The sequence below is a fragment of the Rhinoderma darwinii genome, chromosome 1 (genome assembly GCF_050947455.1).
Source record: "Rhinoderma darwinii isolate aRhiDar2 chromosome 1, aRhiDar2.hap1, whole genome shotgun sequence".
Classification (NCBI taxonomy): domain Eukaryota; kingdom Metazoa; phylum Chordata; class Amphibia; order Anura; family Rhinodermatidae; genus Rhinoderma; species Rhinoderma darwinii.
In genome coordinates, this window is record NC_134687.1 from 276789286 (window position 1) to 276811802 (window position 22517).

Here is a 22517-nt window from a genome sequence, read left to right on the forward strand (position 1 = left end):
GCGCACATGTTAAAGTTCCCTAATTAACCCCTGTTCATCCTGGATTATAAGAGGCGCTCCACCCTTCCACTCCTTGCCTGAGCGTTGTTGTACTTTTCCCATGTTTGTATTGCAAACGGTCCCTTAGTGTTTTCCTGCACCCATTGTTCCCGTGCCCTGCCTCCTATCGTCTGTATTCCGTGTTGCGTTTCGTTCCTGAGCCTGTTTAGTATCGGAGCCATGCCTTGCCTCGCCTGCTGGAATACACCACGTCCGGTGTCATCTGCCATCCCGGATACTATCCGCCACGTCTGGCACAACCCGCGACATCTAGCCCCATCTGTGCCAGAGCCCTTGCTACCATCTTGACTATCCCAGGTACCCTTGTGCTACACTCCTTCCATAGACTTTGCATAGATGGAGTTGGTCAGCTGCCTCTCCGCTACGGCAGAGCGGCCTAGTGGATCCACATACCCCTAGTTCGTGACACAGCGGCTCTAGCAGACTCGAGCTGTCCATGTATTACATGGACGGCCATTCATCGATTCAGCCATCCATATAATACTACATTTCTTCGGATGAGATCAGCTGTTCGCCAAGGGTCTACAGAGATGGAATGGGATCGCCGCAGCGGGCTTCTCTATGATTAGACAACCCATTTAATGAAACATTATGCCACGTTCTAATATACTTTGTGGTTTGATTCTTCACAATGTTCAATACATTTGCTTGCTGTCAGTGAATGTATCTAGCTTAGGCAATTCTGTGAGCTTAATAATCTGGACTCCTGTCTGGACTTTAAGGCCTCATGCAGTGCCCGTTTTGAGGTCTGTATGGTTTCCGTGTTCACTACACATCTTTTCTCCGTATTTGTGTCCGTATTGCATCCGTGTGTCTTACGTATTTCACGGACAGCAGAAAAAACGAAAGGAGGGAGAATCGCCCTGCCCTGTCATTGTCTTGCAACCAATTCGCAAAAAAACGGACAGGGAAATCTTTTTTAAACCTACCCATAGACTAGAATGGGGTAGACCGATCTGCAAAAACAGACAGGAAAGAACCTGTACTATAATTTGCGGAACAGAAAAACACGGATCCGCAAAATAAACTGATGTGTGCATGGCCCCATAGAAATGAATGGGTCAGTCTGCTATCTGTTAAAAAAATATGGCTAGCAGACTTTAGGCTCAGTTTACATTTAGCATTTTACATAGTAACAGTTTGTAAGGCTGAAAAAAAGACATAAATCCATCCAATTCAACTTATTCTCCTGCAATGTTGATCCAGAGGAAGGCAAAAATCCCCACGGGGCAAAAGCAAGTATTCCTCTTAGGGAAAAAATTCCTTCCCAACTCCAAAATTGGCAATCAGAATAAGTCCTTGGATATCCCAAGGGGGTCCACATCTGCTTTTGGCTTAAAAATAAGAAAAAGTTGCAGCAAAAGTTTTGAACAGGGCCTTACCTACACTGATACATGAGAAAGCTGTCCTGCTTATAGAAAAACTGATATAGAAAACACAAAGTTTCTTACAAAGTATACCATAACTAAGCTTTATTTACATTGTATGAGACAACCCCTATAATAGGATGCGTTCACATCTGCGTCAGGGCTCCATTCCGATGTTCCATCAGAGTTTTCCATCGGAACGGAGCCCTGACTGACACAAACGGAAACCAGAGATTTCCGTTTCCATCACCACTTATTTTAATGGTGACGGATTCGGTACCAATGGTTTCCGTTTGTCTCCGTTGTGCAGGGGTTCCGTCGTTGTGACGGAATCAATAGCGTAGTCGACTACGCTAATGATTCCGTCAAAACGACGGAACCCCTGCACAACGGAGACAAACAATTGGCATTGGATCCGTCACCATTGAAACCTCTGGTTTCCGTTTGTGTCAGTCAGGGCTCCGTTCCAATGGAAAATTTTGACGGAACGTCGGAATGGAGCCCTGACGCAGAGGTGAAACGCAGCCTTAAACATCAGTTATCTACTAACTTGTGACAACTATTGTATACTGGATAGGGAGTAGTAGAAGAAAATTTTCATCAGACTGGAGGAATTTAAAAAAGTACCGCTAGCTGGGGTGAAACTAACAGGCAAAATAAAAGAGATAAACGCAGAAACATTGTAAAAATAAGAGTTAGGATGTACAGTACTAAAATAAAAAAAATGAATGGTAGGGGGCATCGTATTGGAAGGTTTTCATAATTTGATGAGTCAACTAAATAATGACTATTACACAGGCATGTCTGTTAGAAATACATAATTAAGGCAGAGTTTGGGTGCGCTTTTTGCGGTAAAAACACGCTGTGGCAAGATATTACTCTAAAGTCTATAGTAAAATATTGAAAAGGCTACATACAGAGAGTTGTGATTTGTGGCATTTTGGTGGCGTTTTTGGGTTTAGCAGCTTTTTTTTATTTATTTTTTGCAGCATGCTCTTGTTATAGCTTTTTCCTGGTGTTTTCCCATAGGCTCTATAGGACTTGGAAAAACACCAGAAAAAAATGCATATTTAAAATGTTTCAAAATAAAAACTACCACCAAAAAACGCCATGAAAACGTGCATGTAAAGGAGGCCTAAACCAAATCCCCCACCCTCCTCACATTTCATTGATGCTGTACACAGGTTTATACAGCCTGTCAAATATGAAGAGGCCGAGTGCACTCTAATCAGGAATATGCCGGACTCATTAAAATGAATCCAGTATAGTCTTCGTAAACAATTATAGCAAAGGGCTAAAAAAAAGATTGTACCTTTTGACTACTATTAACCCTTTGGATATGAAGGGACAATATTCTGCCCCTTAGGGGTTTTCACGGAATCAAATATTGATTAGATTAAATGTATTGATTTACAGCTCAAATCCTTTAATGGCAATCCTACCAACATCTATATTTTATATCATGCATTCTTTTAAAAATGAAGCTATAAAGTTGGTGGTTTACTTATGACATTTATAGTGACAATAATGGAGAAATCGCTCTTAAAAGTAGCTCTCTAAAATGTAGCCAATAAACGCTCACAGAAACTAAAGGGGTTAGAATGCAAAGGAAACTCATACTATTTCATTCTTAAATCTCCCATCCCAAACAAGTGGAAGACATTTCACCAATATGTGGTAAAGATTTCTAGATGATCCAGTAAATGGGCAATTCCAAAGTTAATAGGGAAAGGAATAGATCAACACATGTATTAAGTGTTATTATGTTAGTTAGAAGGGGTTTGTTTTGCTATTTGTAATGCAGCCATTTAGGGTGTTAGTATTATAGGCAAAGCATGCGTTGCTAAAGCTTGTTAGAATTAGTTCAGGGTACATTGGCTTTAGTTGGGTCTATGGTTTATTTACCAACTTACCAAAAGTCTCTGTTAAAAAGAGTGAAACAAAGGAAAAGAAAAAAAAAAGTTAACCATTTATTACGGTGTTAAAGACAACGCATGTAACGAGAATTTCATATATGATTAAATACATTGTATTCTTTTAAATTCTCAAATTACATAATAAAGCAGTCAGTTAATATAAAATGCTAAATTGAATTTATCATTGACATTATAAACACACACACACACACAAAACTCATCTCTTTCCCTATAACAGCCCCCTGAAACACAGAAAATATTAGGCTAGGGCTACACGAGGACTTTGGCAACTTGATTGCTGTGTTATCATAGTATCGCGCTGGCTACATCGCAGTAATGAAAGTGAGTGTTGCCACGTTGTGATAGGCAAATTTAGATTTCGTTCGGTCGCGGCAACCTGTAGGTCACAACGTAGCCACATTCACTTTCATTGCTGCGATGCAGCCAGCGCGAGACTGCAATATCACACCGATCTTTGGCTGTGCGATCTGTGCCCTAGCCTTAAAGCGTTATTCCCAACTCAGATATTTATGTCATATCCACAGAATATGCCATACATGTCTGATATATGAGGGTCCCAGCTCCTATATAGAGAACAGGTGCCGCCCTGCTTTGCAGGTCCCAATGCTTGATTTGCTGTTTCCATAACTCTCATAGAACATTAAAAAAAAGAGACACACACACATGCTCTGCACCATCTCCCCTTACTGAAATCGGCAGGCAGTGGCTGTCTCACCATGCGAAAAAGTGGTTGATCGACCCCCGTTCTCGATGTAGGTGCAGGTCCCAGAGGTGGGACCCGCATCTATCAGAGATTTATGGCATAGCCTGTGGTTATGCCATAAATGTCTGAGTTGGGAAGAACTTTAAACATTTAGAAGCTTGTTATTACTAAAGTTAATAATAGTCTCTCCTATACACCATTAATTCCCAAAAATTCACTGCCCTTCAACCACCAACAATAGTATTTTATAGTGTTGTGACTTTGCAGTTCTTTTTTTATTGTTTTTAATTGAGATTTTAAAGAAAATTACTGCTACATGCCATATGGACTGTGGCCAATACAACGGATGCAGTAAACCATTAAAAACAAAGTCCAATTATCATCAAAGGCGTTGAATGTGTCCCGGGTCTATACAATAATTTACTATATCAGCATCGTGAATACAAATGGCCGGACTACAGCACCCTACAAATTGCATGCCGACTAAGAAGAAAAAGGTCTACATGGATATATATATATATATATATATATATATATATATATATATATATATATACACATATATACATACAGTAAGATTCCATTAATCTGGCATACAGTAATTCACAATGAGGGTTTGTCTAGGATGCGGAGAGGAGTAGGAGTAGTTAAGCATCAGGATGAAGCCAAAAGCAGAAAGGTTATTTGGTGGCGGAGGTGAATCGCATTCTACTACACAGCGAAAGAAGAATATGGCAATCTGCAGACTGAGATGGCTGAAAGGATTGTTCGTTTTATTTATTTATTTTAAATACACTTATATATAAAACAGGAAATCAGAGGTTTATGGTATAGCTATATTAGAAATCCTGTTTCTTATACCAGTGTAGTAGACCCCTGTCTCTTAACAGTAGAATAGTATAGCCCACAGGTTAGTTCTGTTCAATGCATTCATGGGTTAATGATATAGGAATAAATACGGCATCAGTCATGTGACCCCCCCCCCCCCCCACAAAAACACCTGAAGCATTCAGTCGGCAACAGGGTTATATGACATACATGTGTACGTGCTGGGACAACATAAATGACACATCCACGGGTTAAGTAAATAGGACTAATGGTGGAAAAATGATTAAATACTACTTCACTGTGTGTGTATTTACTTGTATAACATGGCTGCCTGCCTCTGGGTGATGTTGTTAATAAAGTTATCTTTTAAAAAAACAAAACATAGAGGAGTCCGGGAGGTACTTCTACACCTACAAAGACAGGCATGATGCTCTCAGGCACTTCTGAAAGTAGAAATACTCTCTTAGACATCCGGGTAGTGTTACTTGAATGCCAGAGGCCACATGATGTGTGATTGTCACCCTGTTTTTTTTCAACTCCGTAATGGATGAGTTTACTATGGACTAATCCATGGGCTATACCATTTTTTTATTTTTACACAGGCAACCACACTGATGTAGGAAGAATTGTAAATAACTGTATATTAGAAAAGTTTGTTTCATTTACTTGTTTACTGAATAGAAAATCATACTAAGTGGAATAACCCTTTAAGGGAAACAAAGGAGGAACTGGAACAAGCTGTCTTAAAGAGGCTCTGTCACCAGAATATAAGTGCCCTATCTCCTACATAATCTGATCGGCGCTGTAATGTAGATAACGTGTTTTTTGTTATTTTTGTTTTTTGTTAAAAACGATCATTTTTGAGCAAGTTATGAGCAATTTTAGATTTATGCGAATTCGTTTCTTAATGACCAACTGGGCTTGTTTTTACTTTTTTACCAACTGGGCGTGTTTTTACTTGTTACCAACTGGCCGTTGTACAGAGAAGTGTATGAGACTGACCAATCAGCGTCATACACTTCTCATTGTTCCAGCCCAGCTTCTTTCACTGCACAATCACACTAACAATGGGCTGGAACAATGAGAAGTCTATGATGCGGATTGGTCAGCCTCATACACTTCTTTTTACAACGCCCAGTTGGTAAAAAGTAAAAACACGCCCAGTTGTCTATTGAGAAACTAATTAGCATAAATCTAAAATTGCTCAAAAATGATCGTTTTTCAAAATAAAAACCACTGCTGTTATCTACATTACAGCGTCGATCACATTATGTAGGAGACAGGGCACTTATAATGTGGTGACAGAGCCTCTTTAAAGGAGGAACGAGAGCAAAAAAGTTACTACCACAAGTGGACTAAGTACATACAGTCACCTTACAAAATTACACCAAAGTCACAAAGTCGCTACAGATAATAAGACATACTTTATTTGTGGGGGAATACACAGATTGAGTAACCATCTTGGACTTTATGAAGAAGAAGGGCCAATTATGTTGCTTTGTAGAATGAAGAAAAACAATGAAGATGAACATGTTTTGAAGAAGAATCTGGGTAGCTGGATTATTTACAGTAGTGTGCTCTCAAGTAAGGTTGGTGACCCCTGATGTGGTCATCATAAAGATCAATCGATTTTTATGCAGGAGGTTGCTTGTGAAAAAGAATAACAATGCTGGTAATGTCCAATAAGTATGAATTCTTGCCTTTTTTTTCGATCAAACAGAAAAGAGACCTTGTTACAATCAAGTCAATTGGCCCTTGAACTTCATAACCAAATCTCAAATCTAGGTACTCTATTGTTATACCAAGGGCTACAAAGACAAACATTTTAGTAAAACGTTCTTCACTTTACCTTAACAATATTGGATAATAAACATGTGCCAGATAAAAGGGAAGAAACTTGCTGCCAGATTAAAGGGAACATACTGTATTTTGCCAGGATAAAGCATCAAAGGGGCTGACACATTTGAATCTGCCAGTGGGCACAGTCAGTAAGTAGATGTCAGGTGGTTGCTGCAAAGTTTCTATTTATAGCACATAACCACACAGAATCCCTACTGTTATCAAAAGGTATATCTCCAGTGTTCCTTCAAGCCTGTTCTATCATTAGCGCTACACGTGGAAGACCTTTTTTGGCACATATTTTACTGTATGCATTGCAAAGTGTGTTTGTTTTAAAAAAAATAAAATAAAAAAATCAGAAGAATTTCTGTAAGCATTAAAACCTGCAGCATGCTCGGATTTCCACACAGATTATTTCTGCTATGTGTGGATGGGGTTGTATTAGGGCCTGCTCACATCACCGTTGCCCTTCCGCTGAGGGGTTCCATCAGAGGATTCCGTCGGGTTAACCCTGCAACGGAAAGGCAAACGGAAACCTAAGCTTCCATTCGCATTACCATTGACATCAATGGTGACGGAAACTTTGCTAATGGTTTCCGTTTGTCACCGTTGTGACAGGATTCTGTTTTGACGGAATCAATAGCGCAGTATTTGTGGTGTAGAAGCAATAATCTTTTTAGGTCTGGATGTGGCCTTAGAGAGCATTTCTGCCTAAATGAAATAGTAACTTGGAGATACAAATCCCTGAGTTGTCCGCTTGTGTGACCATGGTAGACCCCTTAAACGTAAAACATATATCAGAAAAATGAGGGTGCCCTCCTGAACCCCTATTTAGGGAGTCTCAACATTGTGCACGCTTTTGTAAATGGCGTGAACCATGTGGATGCATCCATGGCACCTAAAGAAGCAGCCCATTTTACATAGTGTGTGCAATTTGCTGTAGCTCGCTGAACAGAGGTACAGGAGAGCACTCGGCGGTTGCTGACTTATATTTCGATAGACATCTATTAGATGTTATAAATTAAAGGGGTCTCTCACAGTGACAGAATTCCTTAAATATATTGTCTTTTGTAAGCAGTCTGGGACCAGTTACTAGCCAGTAGGTGGTCACCAAACTTTACACAAACCGAGAATAGCATACAAATCTGCTCTGGTGGAACTAGGCAGACACTGGTATCATGGAAATTTAGTTGCCTTGCACTCACTTGAGTTACCTGTGAGTGTCCTGGATCTGTAAAGGAGCTACCCACCTATTGCTCGCCATTTACAGTCCTGCTGTCCTCCTATGTGACAGATGGAAGGCAACATTGCCCAGGCATGATTGCAACCTCTGCACCCTATATAGCTACGTTTCCGGATAGTAAGTTGTATTGCAAAGATGGAGCTGTGTATTATTTGCATATTGCGTGATGCTTACAACAAAGATATAAATTACATTGTCCACAGCTCTACTTCAGCTTTATGGGAAGCAAGTTTAATTTGTGGTCTGATTTTGACGATAGTATACAAACTAATAATGTATGAAATGTCATATACTACAGGAGATGTTCAATTGTATTTTTTTTTTTTTATATCAACCTTCTTACAGTAACACACCTCTTTGTACATAAATCAGGAATAGCTCTAATTATATTTTATTCCTAAATCAAATAAGCTTGAGCTTTACTTTTTTTAATGCTTATTCTGTGCCGCATATTTACAGATCAATAGAAAGTCTTGACCTTTCAGTCATAGCCACTGATCTCCAGGCAACGGGCAGTAAATGTAACATTAGCAATCAGGCATGGGACACTGTATAAACTATCCCATTACACAAGGCACCGAGCATGAGAAGCGGTTAATGGTTGTATATGAAATTAATTTATGGAAATCAAGGTTGTTTTTTTACTTTTCTGAATGTTTATTTTTTTTATTCATTTAAATATATGAATGATTTTAAAGCGGATCTGTCACTTCAATATACGCTTTAACGTTATCGTCCCTTACTTTAATGTAATATAGAATTGGATTTCTTTCTACCATTATCAACTCCACTTCTAAAGTAATGAATGCTAGCGGCTTCTGGACAATAGTTACTTTATCATTATCAGCTATGTATAAAAGATTTCCCTGTACATAGACTATTCAATAAAAAGGTTTCTAAATGTGTATACATATCTTCTACATTCTTGTATTTTAGCACCTGCACAAGCATATTATCCCAAGCTTTAACTGGTTCTGAGAAGTGCAAATTTGATCAGATTTACTAATTTTCTTATATTTTTTAAATGCACAATAAGTTATTGTAATTTGTGAGAAATATCGACATGAGATATAAAATTTTAATATTTACATTAAATATGGTCACCTTTTTGCATCTAAGGCTCTGTTCACATGTGTGTTGCCATTTCCGTTCTTCTACTCGGTCATAGAAATAGAGCAATAATAACGGTAGATGGATCTGTCGCATGATGGACACCAATGTTAACATTAATGCGTTCCACCATGTTTCCGTCATGCTGTCCGTAGTTTTACTGGAAAAACTAGTCTGCACTATTTTTTCTGCCATTTCTCACCGGATCTGCGATGGAGGCTCCTAAGGGAGCCTCCAACGCTGAGGAAAACATAGCCTTAACCCATACTACATGGATAATACTGCACAAAAGACATGTATACATTGCATTTGTATATTTTACACATACACTGGTTTGGGTCCACCTTAGGAGAAAATATTAATTAAGGGGAAGAAAAAACAGAAGGAAAGCATAAACCAGAAATCCAGATGTGGAAAAGTGTACAATAAGTAAAGTTTGCTAAATTATTTTAACAATAGAGAAAGCATTTAAAATGACATTGAAATATAATTCATAATAAATGGAGCCGGCATAAGGAAAGGCCTTTGATGTGAGCTTGCACTTTTTTAAAGCGGACCTGTCAGGGCTCATGGGTGTCTTATCTATGCAAATATTCTTACAAAATGCGAATATGCTTTTAAAAAATCCTGGCTCCCAGACTTTTCTCTTGGAGTCTGGGTCATCATTCTTCAGGACAAGAACATTTGCATGACTAATAATCATCATTACTGTACATTAGCCAAACTGTAGAAAAACAGCCATGGAGTGCACATTCACTTTATATACATTGATCTACTCCTGCTAAGGCCTGGTACACATCTGCATTGGTATTTACAATGTTCTGCTCCTCCAGAGCAGCAGAACGGAAATACCAGAAGCGCCGGTTGAGTTGTACGACGGACACCACCGGTACCCAACGAAGCCCATTGACTACAACGCAGATGTTAACGAGGCCTGAACAAAATTTATAAACATAAGGTCCTTGGTTTACATTTTGATCAAACTTGCCGCTTCACAGCAACCTCTTTTAAGTGGGTCCCCACTCTATTAGGTGTAGTATCGAATTACAACCAGAGCCAAGGTGGCTTAGCCTGGCAGCATGAGTGCCGTTGGGATCCCGAGTTGCACCTCCCGCATGTGCATTGTTGTGGCGGCATTAGTTGCAATGAGATACAGCACAAAAGAGTGGGGACCCACTTAAAAGAGGTCGCCGTGAAGTGGCAAGTGGGCTTATGCAGTTTGATAAAAATGTTTAAAAAAAATAACCTCATGTTTAGGTTTACATTATTGCTGCTGAAGCAAAATTTACATATATAGTAGATGTGCGGTACATGTCTGTTTTTCTACAGTTTGGCGTATTACTGTAGATTCACCGCCATGTTCTAATGTCCTAGGAAACACATTTATACAAATCCAAAAGCATTCAGACACGGAGATACAAAATCTCCAGACTAAAGATGACATACATGCAAATATATATTATACAGACAGTGGTCCCTCATTTTACTATATGAATTTGTTCTGGGAAGACTTGCAGTTATTGTCAATTGAGACTATAATCTACCGAAAACTAGTAATTGGTTCCCAAGCCTCCAAGAGGTCTGAAAAAGCTGCTGGAAGCTGGAGAGTCACTTTATGTAAAGGGCAAAAGCTTCTACAGGGTCCTGTACAGTATACAGTTATAATAAAATGGAGCCGCCATCACCTGGTGTCCAAAGGAGCTTCTGGTCCTTGTACAGGTAAAGAGCAGTACAGTACGTGTATCAAAGGTAGAGAGTAGTACAATACATGTTATACAGGTAGAGAGTAGTACAATACATGTTATACGGGTAGATAGCAGCACAGAACATGTAGTGCGGGTAGAGAGCAGCCCAGTACATGTAGTACGGGTAGAGAGCAGTACATGTATCGCAGGTAGAGCGCAGCACAGTACACGTAGCGCAGGTAGAGCGCAGCCCAGTACACGTAGCGCAGGTAGAGCGCAGCCCAGTACACGTAGCGCAGGTAGAGCGCAGCCCAGTACACGTAGCGCAGGTAGAGCGCAGCCCAGTACACGTAGCGCAGGTAGAGCGCAGCCCAGTACACGTAGCGCAGGTAGAGCGCAGCCCAGTACACGTAGCGCAGGTAGAGCGCAGCCCAGTACACGTAGCGCAGGTAGAGCGCAGCCCAGTACACGTAGCGCAGGTAGAGCGCAGCCCAGTACACGTAGCGCAGGTAGAGCGCAGCCCAGTACACGTAGCGCAGGTAGAGCGCAGCCCAGTACACGTAGCGCAGGTAGAGCGCAGCCCAGTACACGTAGCGCAGGTAGAGCGCAGCCCAGTACACGTAGCGCAGGTAGAGCGCAGCCCAGTACACGTAGCGCAGGTAGAGCGCAGCCCAGTACACGTAGCGCAGGTAGAGCGCAGCCCAGTACACGTAGCGCAGGTAGAGCGCAGCCCAGTACACGTAGCGCAGGTAGAGCGCAGCCCAGTACACGTAGCGCAGGTAGAGCGCAGCCCAGTACACGTAGCGCAGGTAGAGCGCAGCCCAGTACACGTAGCGCAGGTAGAGCGCAGCCCAGTACACGTAGCGCAGGTAGAGCGCAGCCCAGTACACGTAGCGCAGGTAGAGCGCAGCCCAGTACACGTAGCGCAGGTAGAGCGCAGCCCAGTACACGTAGCGCAGCCCAGTACACGTAGCGCAGGTAGAGCGCAGCCCAGTACACGTAGCGCAGGTAGAGCGCAGCCCAGTACACGTAGCGCAGGTAGAGAGCAGCCCAGTACACGCAGCGCAGGTAGAGAGCAGCCCAGTACAGGTAGAGAGCAGCCCAGTACAGGTAGAGAGCAGCCCAGTACAGGTAGAGAGCAGCCCAGTACAGGTAGAGAGCAGCCCAGTACAGGTAGAGAGCAGCCCAGTACAGGTAGAGAGCAGCCCAGTACAGGTAGAGAGCAGCCCAGTACAGGTAGAGAGCAGCCCAGTACAGGTAGAGAGCAGCCCAGTACAGGTAGAGAGCAGCCCAGTACAGGTAGAGAGCAGCCCAGTACAGGTAGAGAGCAGCCCAGTACAGGTAGAGAGCAGCCCAGTACAGGTAGAGAGCAGCCCAGTACAGGTAGAGAGCAGCCCAGTACAGGTAGAGAGCAGCCCAGTACAGGTAGAGAGCAGCCCAGTACAGGTAGAGAGCAGCCCAGTACAGGTAGAGAGCAGCCCAGTACAGGTAGTGAGCAGCCCAGTACAGGTAGTGAGCAGCCCAGTACAGGTAGTGAGCAGCCCAGTACAGGTAGTGAGCAGCCCAGTACAGGTAGTGAGCAGCCCAGTACAGGTAGTGAGCAGCCCAGTACAGGTAGTGAGCAGCCCAGTACAGGTAGTGAGCAGCCCAGTACAGGTAGTGAGCAGCCCAGTACAGGTAGTGAGCAGCCCAGTACAGGTAGTGAGCAGCCCAGTACAGGTAGTGAGCAGCCCAGTACAGGTAGTGAGCAGCCCAGTACAGGTAGTGAGCAGCCCAGTACAGGTAGTGAGCAGCCCAGTACAGGTAGTGAGCAGCCCAGTACAGGTAGTGAGCAGCCCAGTACAGGTAGTGAGCAGCCCAGTACACGTAGTACAGGTAGAGAGCAGCCCAGTACACGTAGTACAGGTAGAGAGCAGCCCAGTACACGTAGTACAGGTAGAGAGCAGCCCAGTACACTTAGTACAGGTAGAGAGCAGCCCAGTACACGTAGTACAGGTTGAGAGCAGCCCAGTACACGTAGTACAGGTAGAGAGCTGTACAGTACACGTAGTACAAGTAGAGAGCTGTACAGTACATGTAGTACAAGTAGAGAGCTGTACAGCACATGTAGCACAGGTAGAGAGCAGTACAGTACATGTAGACAGCAGTACAGTACACGTAGTCCAGGTAGATAGCAGTACCGTACATTTAGCACATGTAGAGAGTAGTATAACACATGTAGAACAGGTAGAGAGAAGTACAGCACATGTAGTGCAAGTAAAGAGCAGTACAGTACATGTAGCACATTAGTACAGGTAGAGAGAAGTAAAGAACATGTAGTACAGGTGGCGTACAGCACAGTACATGTAGTACAGGTAGAAAGCAGTACAGTATGTGCAGCACAGGTAGAGAGTAGTAAAAACCATGTTGTACAAGTAGAAAGCAGTACAGTATATGCAGCACAGGTAGGGAGAAATAAAGCACATGTAGCACAGAGAAAGCAGAGCAGCACACGTAGTACAGGTAGAGAGCAGAGCAGCACACGTAGTACAGGTAGAGAGCAGAGCAGCACACGTAGTACAGGTAGAGAGCAGAGCAGCACACGTAGTACAGGTAGAGAGCAGAGCAGCACACGTAGTACAGGTAGAGAGCAGAGCAGCACACGTAGTACAGGTAGAGAGCAGAGCAGCACACGTAGTACAGGTAGAGAGCAGAGCAGCACACGTAGTACAGGTAGAGAGCAGAGCAGCACACGTAGTACAGGTAGAGAGCAGAGCAGCACACGTAGTACAGGTAGAGAGCAGAGCAGCACACGTAGTACAGGTAGAGAGCAGAGCAGCACACGTAGTACAGGTAGAGAGCAGAGCAGCACACGTAGTACAGGTAGAGAGCAGAGCAGCACACGTAGTACAGGTAGAGAGCAGAGCAGCACACGTAGTACAGGTAGAGAGCAGAGCAGCACACGTAGTACAGGTAGAGAGCAGAGCAGCACACGTAGTACAGGTAGAGAGCAGAGCAGCACACGTAGTACAGGTAGAGAGCAGAGCAGCACACGTAGTACAGGTAGAGAGCAGAACAGCACACGTAGTACAGGTAGAGAGCAGAACAGCACACGTAGTACAGGTAGAGAGCAGAACAGCACACGTAGTACAGGTAGAGAGCAGAACAGCACACGTAGTACAGGTAGAGAGCAGAACAGCACACGTAGTACAGGTAGAGAGCAGAACAGCACACGTAGTACAGGTAGAGAGCAGAACAGCACACGTAATACAGGTAGAGAGCAGAACAGCACACGTAATACAGGTCGAGAGCAGTACAGTACATGTAGTACAAGTACAGAGTAGTATAGTACATGTAGTACAAGTACAGAGTAGTACAGTACATGTAGTACAATTACAGAGTAGTATAGTACATGTAGTACAAGTACAGAGTAGTATAGTACATGTAGTACAAGTACAGAGTACTGTATTGCAGATAGGCGCTATAAACACAGCCATGCACTACAGTAAAAAAAAAAAAAAGCTACCACTGATTGACTCTACTTGCTTGCAATGTGATGCTCTAATTTGCAGTTTTATCAGTAAAATGCCCATGCCAATAGGCTGAATCTCCTAGCCAATCGCATGCAGGTCTGTGGCATTGTAAATTGAATGTGGTTTCAAGTTAAAATGATCCAGGAAAGAACATTGTAAATTGAGAATAATATAATCTGGTGCTATTGTGACTTGAGGAACCACTGTACTAGAAGTATTACATTGACAAATAAATTAGGCTTATCGGAGAAGCTTGTAGGATATCAATGTTGATCAAATCAGAGAGCGATCATAGTAAAAAAATAATAATCATTTCGACATTAACAATTTGAGATTACTATAATTTTTATTCAATTATGTATTTTCTTTTATTACAAATTAATATATAGAGAGTATTGAAAGAACATACAGCCAATAAGAACAACTATCTACTAAATTATAAGGTTAGATAAAGGAATAGATATGCATTGTTTAGAATTCAACATTGTCTGTTCTATTCTGCATTCCTAGTACTATTTTTCCGCTTACCCGATCTTAGTTGTTTGATTCTTCCGCTACTAGATGCAGGATCTACCGGGAGAAAGTCTTTGAACCAGGTTATTTCTGGATCTGGATTTCCACTGGCTGCACACAACATAGTAGCTGTTCTTGTACGCTCTACAACCTTGAGCTGTGGTCCCATATCAATGTTTGGAAAGCCAGGGGGCAGTTGGTCCTCTGTACAAAAAGATCATTAAATATTGAGAAAACCAGTCTATGTTAGAATATTAGCACCAAAACCATTTTTATTCATACTACTATCCGTTAGATCAGGGGTTTCAAACACATGGGCCGCATGCATTCCCTGAGGCTGCCATATGCGGCCTGCGGGGCACCGTAGCGCCCTCGGGAGAGGAGGGAGCCGGCTCTCCTTCAGGACGTCCCAGAGCAGAGATTATACTAGCGCTCTACTCCGGGACTCCTGCTCGGAGGAAGCCCCTGACATCACACATCACAGTGATGTCAGGAGCAGAGCTGGAATCCCAGTCAGAGTGCTAGACGCAGCTCTGCTCCAGGACTCCGGCTGGGAAAACCCCTGACACCACGGTCTATATATGGACAGTGATGTCAGGAGCACAGATGGGAGTCCCAGGACGGGACTCCGGCTCTGGGCTTGCCCCTGACATTACTGTCCTTATATGGACAGTGATTTCAGGGCTTCCCCAGAGTTCCGGAGCAGAGCCTATACTAGTGGGACTCTGGCTCTGGGGTTGACCCTGACCTCATATTCCGGTCCAGCAGGATCACCTGACTTCACTTTCTTGTGGTGCCAAAACAGTGGAACCACCCACAAAAAGACACCATTTGGCAAACTACAACCCACAAGAAATTCATCTAGGGGTATAGTAAGCATTTTGACCCCACATGTTTTTTTGCTGAATTTATTGGAATTAGGCAGTGAAAATGAAAATCTATTTTTTTTTCTAATAAAATGTTGTTTTCTCAAATTTTTTCATTTTTACAATAGATAAAAGGAGAAAAAGCACCCCAACCATTGTAAAGCAAACTCTTCTGAGCCCGGCAATACCACATATGTGGTAATAAACTGCTTTTTGGACCCAGGGCTTAGAAAGTCAGGAGCACCATTGGACTTTGAGCTCAAATTTTGCTGTACTGGTTTTCGGCGCCATGTCGCATATGCAAAGCCCCTGAGGGACCAAAACAGTGGAAACCCCACAAGAGTGACCCCATGAGGCAAATTACACCCCTCAAGAAATTTATCAAGGGGAATAGTGAAAATTTTTCAACCCACAGGTTTTTTGCTGAATTTAGCAGAATTAGGACATGAAATTGAAAATCAAATTTTTTTTCCCATAAAATGTTGAATGTTTTAATTTTCACAAGGAATGATGGAGAAAAAGCACCCCAACGCTTCTAAAGCTATTTTTGCGGCGATACCCTATATGTGGTCATAACTGCTGTTTCGATACACAGCAGTGCTCAGAAAGGAAGGAGCAGTATTTGGCATGTGAACTTTCTTGATTGTTTTTTTGCGCCATGTCGCATTTGCAGAGCCCCTGAGGTACTAGTACAGAGGAAACACCCTAAAAGTGACTCCATTTTGGAAACTACACCCCTGAGGACATTCATCTAGGTGTATAGTGAGCATTTTAACCCCACAGGTGTTTCATAGATTTTATTAGAATCAGGCAGTGGAAATGAAAAATTTCGTTTTTCAAAAAAATATGTCGATTTTCTCCGAATTTTTTCTTTTCACAAGGAGTAATAGGAGAAAAAACAGCACACAATTTGTTACTAAATTTCTCCGGAGTATGGCAATAACCCATGTGTGGTTCTAAACTGCTGTTTGGGCACATGGGAGAGCTCAAATTGGAAGGAGCGGCATTTAGCTTTTAGAGCGCAGATTTTGCTGGATTGGTTTTCGAGTGCCATGTCGCATTTGTAGAGCGCCCCTAGGTACCAGAGTACAGTGGAAAACCCTGAGAAGTGACCCCATTTTGGAGACTACAACCCTCAAGGCATTTGTCATTTGCCTGGACATATGTCAGGGCTTAGGATTGAAAGAGTATTTAAGGCCTATTTTGGTGATTTTCGTAGCATTGGCCCACAATTGCATGGCTCTGAGGTCAAAGAGTAAAACAAACCCCCAAGTAGTGACCCCCATTTTGGAAACTGCACCCCTCAAGGCATTTTTAAGGGGTGTCGTAAGAATTTTGACCCACAGGTTCTATTAGAAATGAAAGCGCAGCGGATGGTGCAAAGTGAAAATTGCAATTTTCCACTGATATTCCATTTTAGTGCACAATATGTTGTGCCCAGTTTGTGTCACTGCAGACAAATACTTCAAACTGTAAAGTGGGTTCACCCGGATATGGGAATGCCATATATGTGGGAGTAAACTGCTGTTTGGGCATGTTGTAGGGCTCAGAAGGGAGGGAGCGCCATTTGGCTTCTAGATCGTTTGGGGTACATTTTATTCCTTTTTTTTGGCAAGCAAGGCGACCAAAAACCAGCAAATGTGCTATGGTCTCTTTTTTTGTTTTTTTTCAGTGTTCACTGTGCGCTATAAACATTTTTACTTTATTCAGAGGGTCAATATGATTACAGCGATACCATATGTACTGTCATTTTTTTTGTGTTTTACTGTGTTTGGGCAATGATTTTTTTTTTTAATCATTTCTTTTTTTGTGTCACCATATTGAGAGCCATAACTTTTATTTGCCCAGTCAAAAAAGCTGTGGGAGGTCTTGTTTTTTTGCGGGACGGGCTGTAATTTTTATTGGTACAATTTTGGGGTACATGCGACTTTTTGATCGATGTTTTGGGAGTGGTGGTGACCTAAAAAAACAGCGACTAGAATTGTTTTTTATTTTATTTGATCATTTGTTTGGGTCATTACAGACACGGCGATATCAAATATGTATACTTTTTTAATGTTTTCAGTTTTTTCCTAAAAAAGGCGGTTGTTGTTTTTTTATCTTGAAACTTTTATTTTTATACTTTTTTACAAACCTTTTTTTAACCTTTTTTTGTCCCACTAGGGGGCTTGAAGGCATCAAGCCCTGATCGCTATTCTAATACACTGCACTTCCTACATAGTGCAGTGTAGTAGACCTGTCAGTTATATACTGACAGCAAGCCTATTAGGCTCCGTCGACGGAGCCTAATAGGCTTGTAATAGGCTTAGTATTATGAACTAAATATACATCTCTGGTACATACCTGTAATATGGCCATGTGCATGAGCCATAACTCTCTGAAACACAGTGGACTGCCTTGATAATATCAGAAAGTAGCAAGGTAGTGCCCGAGGGTTGTTTTATAGACAATCCCTTTTTAGAAAGGTTCCAGCTTCACTATTCCATCTCTGCCCGGCAATCAGCTATTATTGCTTGGGGCAGCTACGGCCAACAACACATTTTCCCTGCAGCTGCTGAAAGTGAACGTATGGCTGTCCATGTAATGTGTTGACAAGCCGGGTCCACCAAAGCGGGAGCTGCTCTTACTAAGCGGCTGTCCGATTTGGCACATAAAGGGGGGCCCCTAATAGGGAATATTTCACTCGATACAACTGTATTTTTTTTATTGTCTTTGAACATTGTGAAAACGATTTACAAACAATCAGTATGATTTCAGGGTAATCGGTATTTAGGACAGGCATATGCGAATTAAAACCTATGTACACCTTTGAAAAAGTTTTTTATTAAATAAAAATATGTATCAGTGTGTTGGGTGCAACTTTCTTATTCCATTTTATTAAAAATTATTTTTTCTTTTTGAGATACAGCTGCTTTATATCCTGTATAAAGAGCAGCTGTATCTTGCGCCGAGACCCGAATTCATCAGGTCAGCGGCACTGACTGGTTCAGTGTCAACTGGGCTTCCGTATTTCTGCCATGCAGGATCAACCTGTTATTGATCACATGTAAGTTATGAACTTCGCGGTAAATCGGTAACCACTCAATCCTGTGTTTCAGAGATACGAAGGACCCGCTTTCACTGAACCCGTCAGTCCCGCTAATCTGACAGATACAAGTTTTAGTGCATGATACAGCTGCTCTGTATACAGGATGCAAAGCAGCTGTATCTCAAAAAGAAAAAATTATTTTAAAAAAATGGAATAAGAAAGTTGCACCAAACATACGTATACACATTTTTATTAAAAAAAATAAACACGTTTTCAGATAATATTCCCACAAACTAGAAAGCAATATTATCAGTCATATGCGGTTTCTTTACCTCTCAAGACAGTAAGTTTGGCACTGACTGTAGATTCACCAAGAATGTTCAGAGCAACGCATTCATACACATTTTCATCTCGTGGCGTCCGTAGAGGCTGAATTCGTAGAACTGCACCAGCTCCCTCGTCAAACTCTATGGTCTAGGGGACAAAAATTGTTTAAATGTTGACATTTTCGTTAGAAGAGAAAATTACTTAATGAGCTCAAGTAAAACATTTGTTCTACCGACATTCCCTTTATAAAAAAAAAAGGATACATTTCTTTGTTCTTGATTAAGTCGTTTGTTAAAGAGGCTCTGTCACCACATTATAAGTGGCCTATATTGTACATGATATGATCGGCGCTGAAATGTAGATTACAGCAGTGTTTTTTATTTAGAAAAACGATCATTTTTGACTGAGTTATGACTTATATTAGCTTTATGCTAATGAGTTTCTCAATGGACAACTGGGCGTGTTTTACTTTTTGACCAAGTGGGCGTTGTGGAGAGAAGTGTATGACGCTGACCAATCAGAGTCATACACTTCTCTCCTTTCATTTACGCTGCAATAATGTTCTTACTAGAACACTATATGCAGCCACATACACATAAACTAACGATACTCAAGTGTCCGGACAGTGAATATACATTACCTCCAGCCAGGACGTGATGTGTATTCAGAATCCTGACTACTTCTCTGAACTTCTCTGTGATTTACAGCATAGCAGGCGTAGTCTTGCGAGATTACGCTGTAAACTGTTATTTACAGCGAGATCTCGCTGTGCTGTAAATCACAGAGAAGTGCAGAGAAGTGGTCAGGATTCTGAATACACATCCCGTCCTGGCTGGAGGTAATGTCTATTCATTGTCAGGACACTGCAGTAATGTTATAGTGTGTTTATGTGGCTGCACATAGCGATATAGCTATATCGCTATGTGCAGTGTAACTGAATGGAGAGAAGTGTATGACGCGGATTGGTCAGTGTCATACACGCCTCTGTACAACGCCCACTTGGCCAAAAGGAAAACACGCCCAGTTATCCATTGAGAAACTCATTAGCATAAAGCTAATATAGGTCATAGCTCCGTCAAAAATTATCGTTTTTCTAAATAAAAAAACACTGCTGTAATCTACATTACAGCGCCGATCACATCATGTACAATATAGGCCACTTATAATGTGGTGACAGAACCTCTTTAACCCCTTGAGGATGCGACCTATTTTGGACTAAAGGACACAGCCCATTTTTCGAATCTGACATGTGTCACACGTTATGTGGTACTAACTTTAGAAAGCTTTTTGTCATCCAAGTGATTCTGAGATTGTTTTATCATGACACATACTTTATTGGTAAATTTTAGTTTTTATGTTTTCTCTTTATTTAGAAAAAGAATCTGAAATTTAAATAAAATGTAAAAAAATTTGAATTTGAAATCTGCTTCTAAAATGTATAATGATACCATACAAATTATTAAATAAATAACGTTTACCATATGTCTTTATGTAGGCATCTTTTTTTACAATTTTATTTTATTTTTTAGAAAGTTATATATTTTTTACGACATTATAGCAGTTTTTACATTTTTACCAAAATTTGATAAAAAGTACCTCTAGTGTGCTACTTTCTTGAAATACAGGCCTCAGGAGCAGGCGTCTTTTTTATTAAAATGTTTTCTAGGCAACATTATAGGTTTGCAGAGGCAACGAGGTGCCAAACATAGTAGACACCTTGAAAGAGTCCCCAATTTTGAAACTAAACACCTCAAATAAAATTAGTCTTGGGGTGTAGTGAGCATTTTGACCCCACCGGTGTTTTTTATAGAATTTATTAACATTAGGCCATAAAAATTAAAATTTTCCAGTAAGGGCCCTTTCACATCAGCGTTCCTTTCCGCTAAGGGGTTCCATCTGAGGTTTACGTCGGGTTAACCCCTCAACGGAAAGTCAATTGCGCTATTGATTCTGTCAGAAGAACAGAACCCTGTCACAACGGTGACAAACGGAAACCTTTAGCAACGTTTCCGTCACCATTGAGATCAATGGTGAGGGAAACTGAAGCGAAGGTTTCATTTTGCCTTTCTGTTGAGGGGTTAACCCAACAGAAACCTCAGACGGAACCCCTAAACGGAAGGGCAACGCTGATGTGAACACAGCCTAATATATAGTTTTTGCTCAAAACTATTCATTTATACAAGGAATGCAAAAGAAAAAGCAGCCCAAAATGATTTACGCAATTTCTCCCGAGTAAGGCAATACCCTATATGTGGTTAGAAACTGCTGTTCTGCACACGGCAGGGTTCAGAAGACAACGATCGACATTTGGCTTTTGGAGTGCAGATTCTGTCAGAATGGTTTCTTGATGCCATATTGCAGAGCTCCTAAAGTACCAGTACAGTAAAAACCCTTAGAGATGACCCCAGCAAAATTAGGTCGTGAAAACTAAAAATTTAATTTTTTCCAATGATATGTGATTTTAGTTCAAAATTGTTCATTTTCACATGAAATAAGAGAAGAACACAACCGTTTATTTTGCAATTTCTCTAAATTAAGGTAATACTCCATATATGGTCAGCTGTTTGGGCAAACGGTAAGGCTCAGAAGGAAAGAAGCGCAGTTTGTTTTTTAGAGTGCAGATTTTGCTGAAATGGTTTTAGGAAACTCCTGGGAAGTAACCCCGTTTTGGAAACTACACCCCTCACCGAATTCTTATACAGGAGTATTGAGCATTTTAACCCCATATGTATTTTCCAAAAATTAATGTGAGGTTGATTCTGCAGAGGAAATTTTATTTTTTCCACAGATATGCCCCTTCAGTGGCCAATATGTTATGCCCAGCATGTGCCACAACGATAAGACAGCTCTTTAATTATTATGCTGTGTTTCCCAGTTTTACAAACACCCTACATGTGGCCCAAATTTTTTGCCTGCACATACGACAATGTTCCTAGTTTGGTGATTTACACAGTATTACCCACAATTGCAAACGCTCTAGGGTAAAATAAGAAAAGAAATCCAGGGGTGTAGTAATCATTTTGACCCCATAGGTGTTTTCCAAAAATTAGTGCTCAATGGATGTTGCAAAATGAAAACTGCAACTACTCCACAGATATGTCATTTCAGTGGCAGATATATTGTGCCCAGCTTGTGGCACTGGAGAAACACACCCCATAAATTGTTAAGCGGGTTCTCCAGAGTACGGTAATACCCCATACGTTGTCAAACTGCTGTGTGAGCACACTGCCAGGCTCGAAAGGACCACCTTTGGCTTTTGGAGTGCAGATTGTTTTTGTTTGGGGTTTTACTGGTATTTAACTCTTTCCCGACCTATGACGAAAATTAACGTCATGCTAGTTCCCGCACCAGGACGTTCATTTTTGTCAGTATTTCAAACTGTCACAGACAGCTGATCAGTCCTGTCAGACGTCGAGGGACCAATCACGACGGTCCCAGCCCCATGAATGCTATGATTGGTCAGTCACTGACCAATCATAGTACTGAACGTAGTGGGGGC

General features: G+C 41.6%; 1 protein-coding gene across 1 annotated transcript in view; it reads right to left on the minus strand.

The window, feature by feature from the left end:
* The window catches only part of PTPRS (protein tyrosine phosphatase receptor type S), a 523802-nt gene that overhangs the window by 353697 nt on the left and 147588 nt on the right, over nt 1–22517 (minus strand). Inside the window, exons 4-5 of the mRNA XM_075864303.1 lie at nt 19024–19165; nt 14813–15001 (exon numbers count right to left, since the gene is read on the minus strand). Of these exons, the coding sequence (XP_075720418.1) occupies nt 14813–15001; nt 19024–19165 (331 nt within the window). The remainder of the gene's footprint in view (nt 1–14812; nt 15002–19023; nt 19166–22517) is intronic.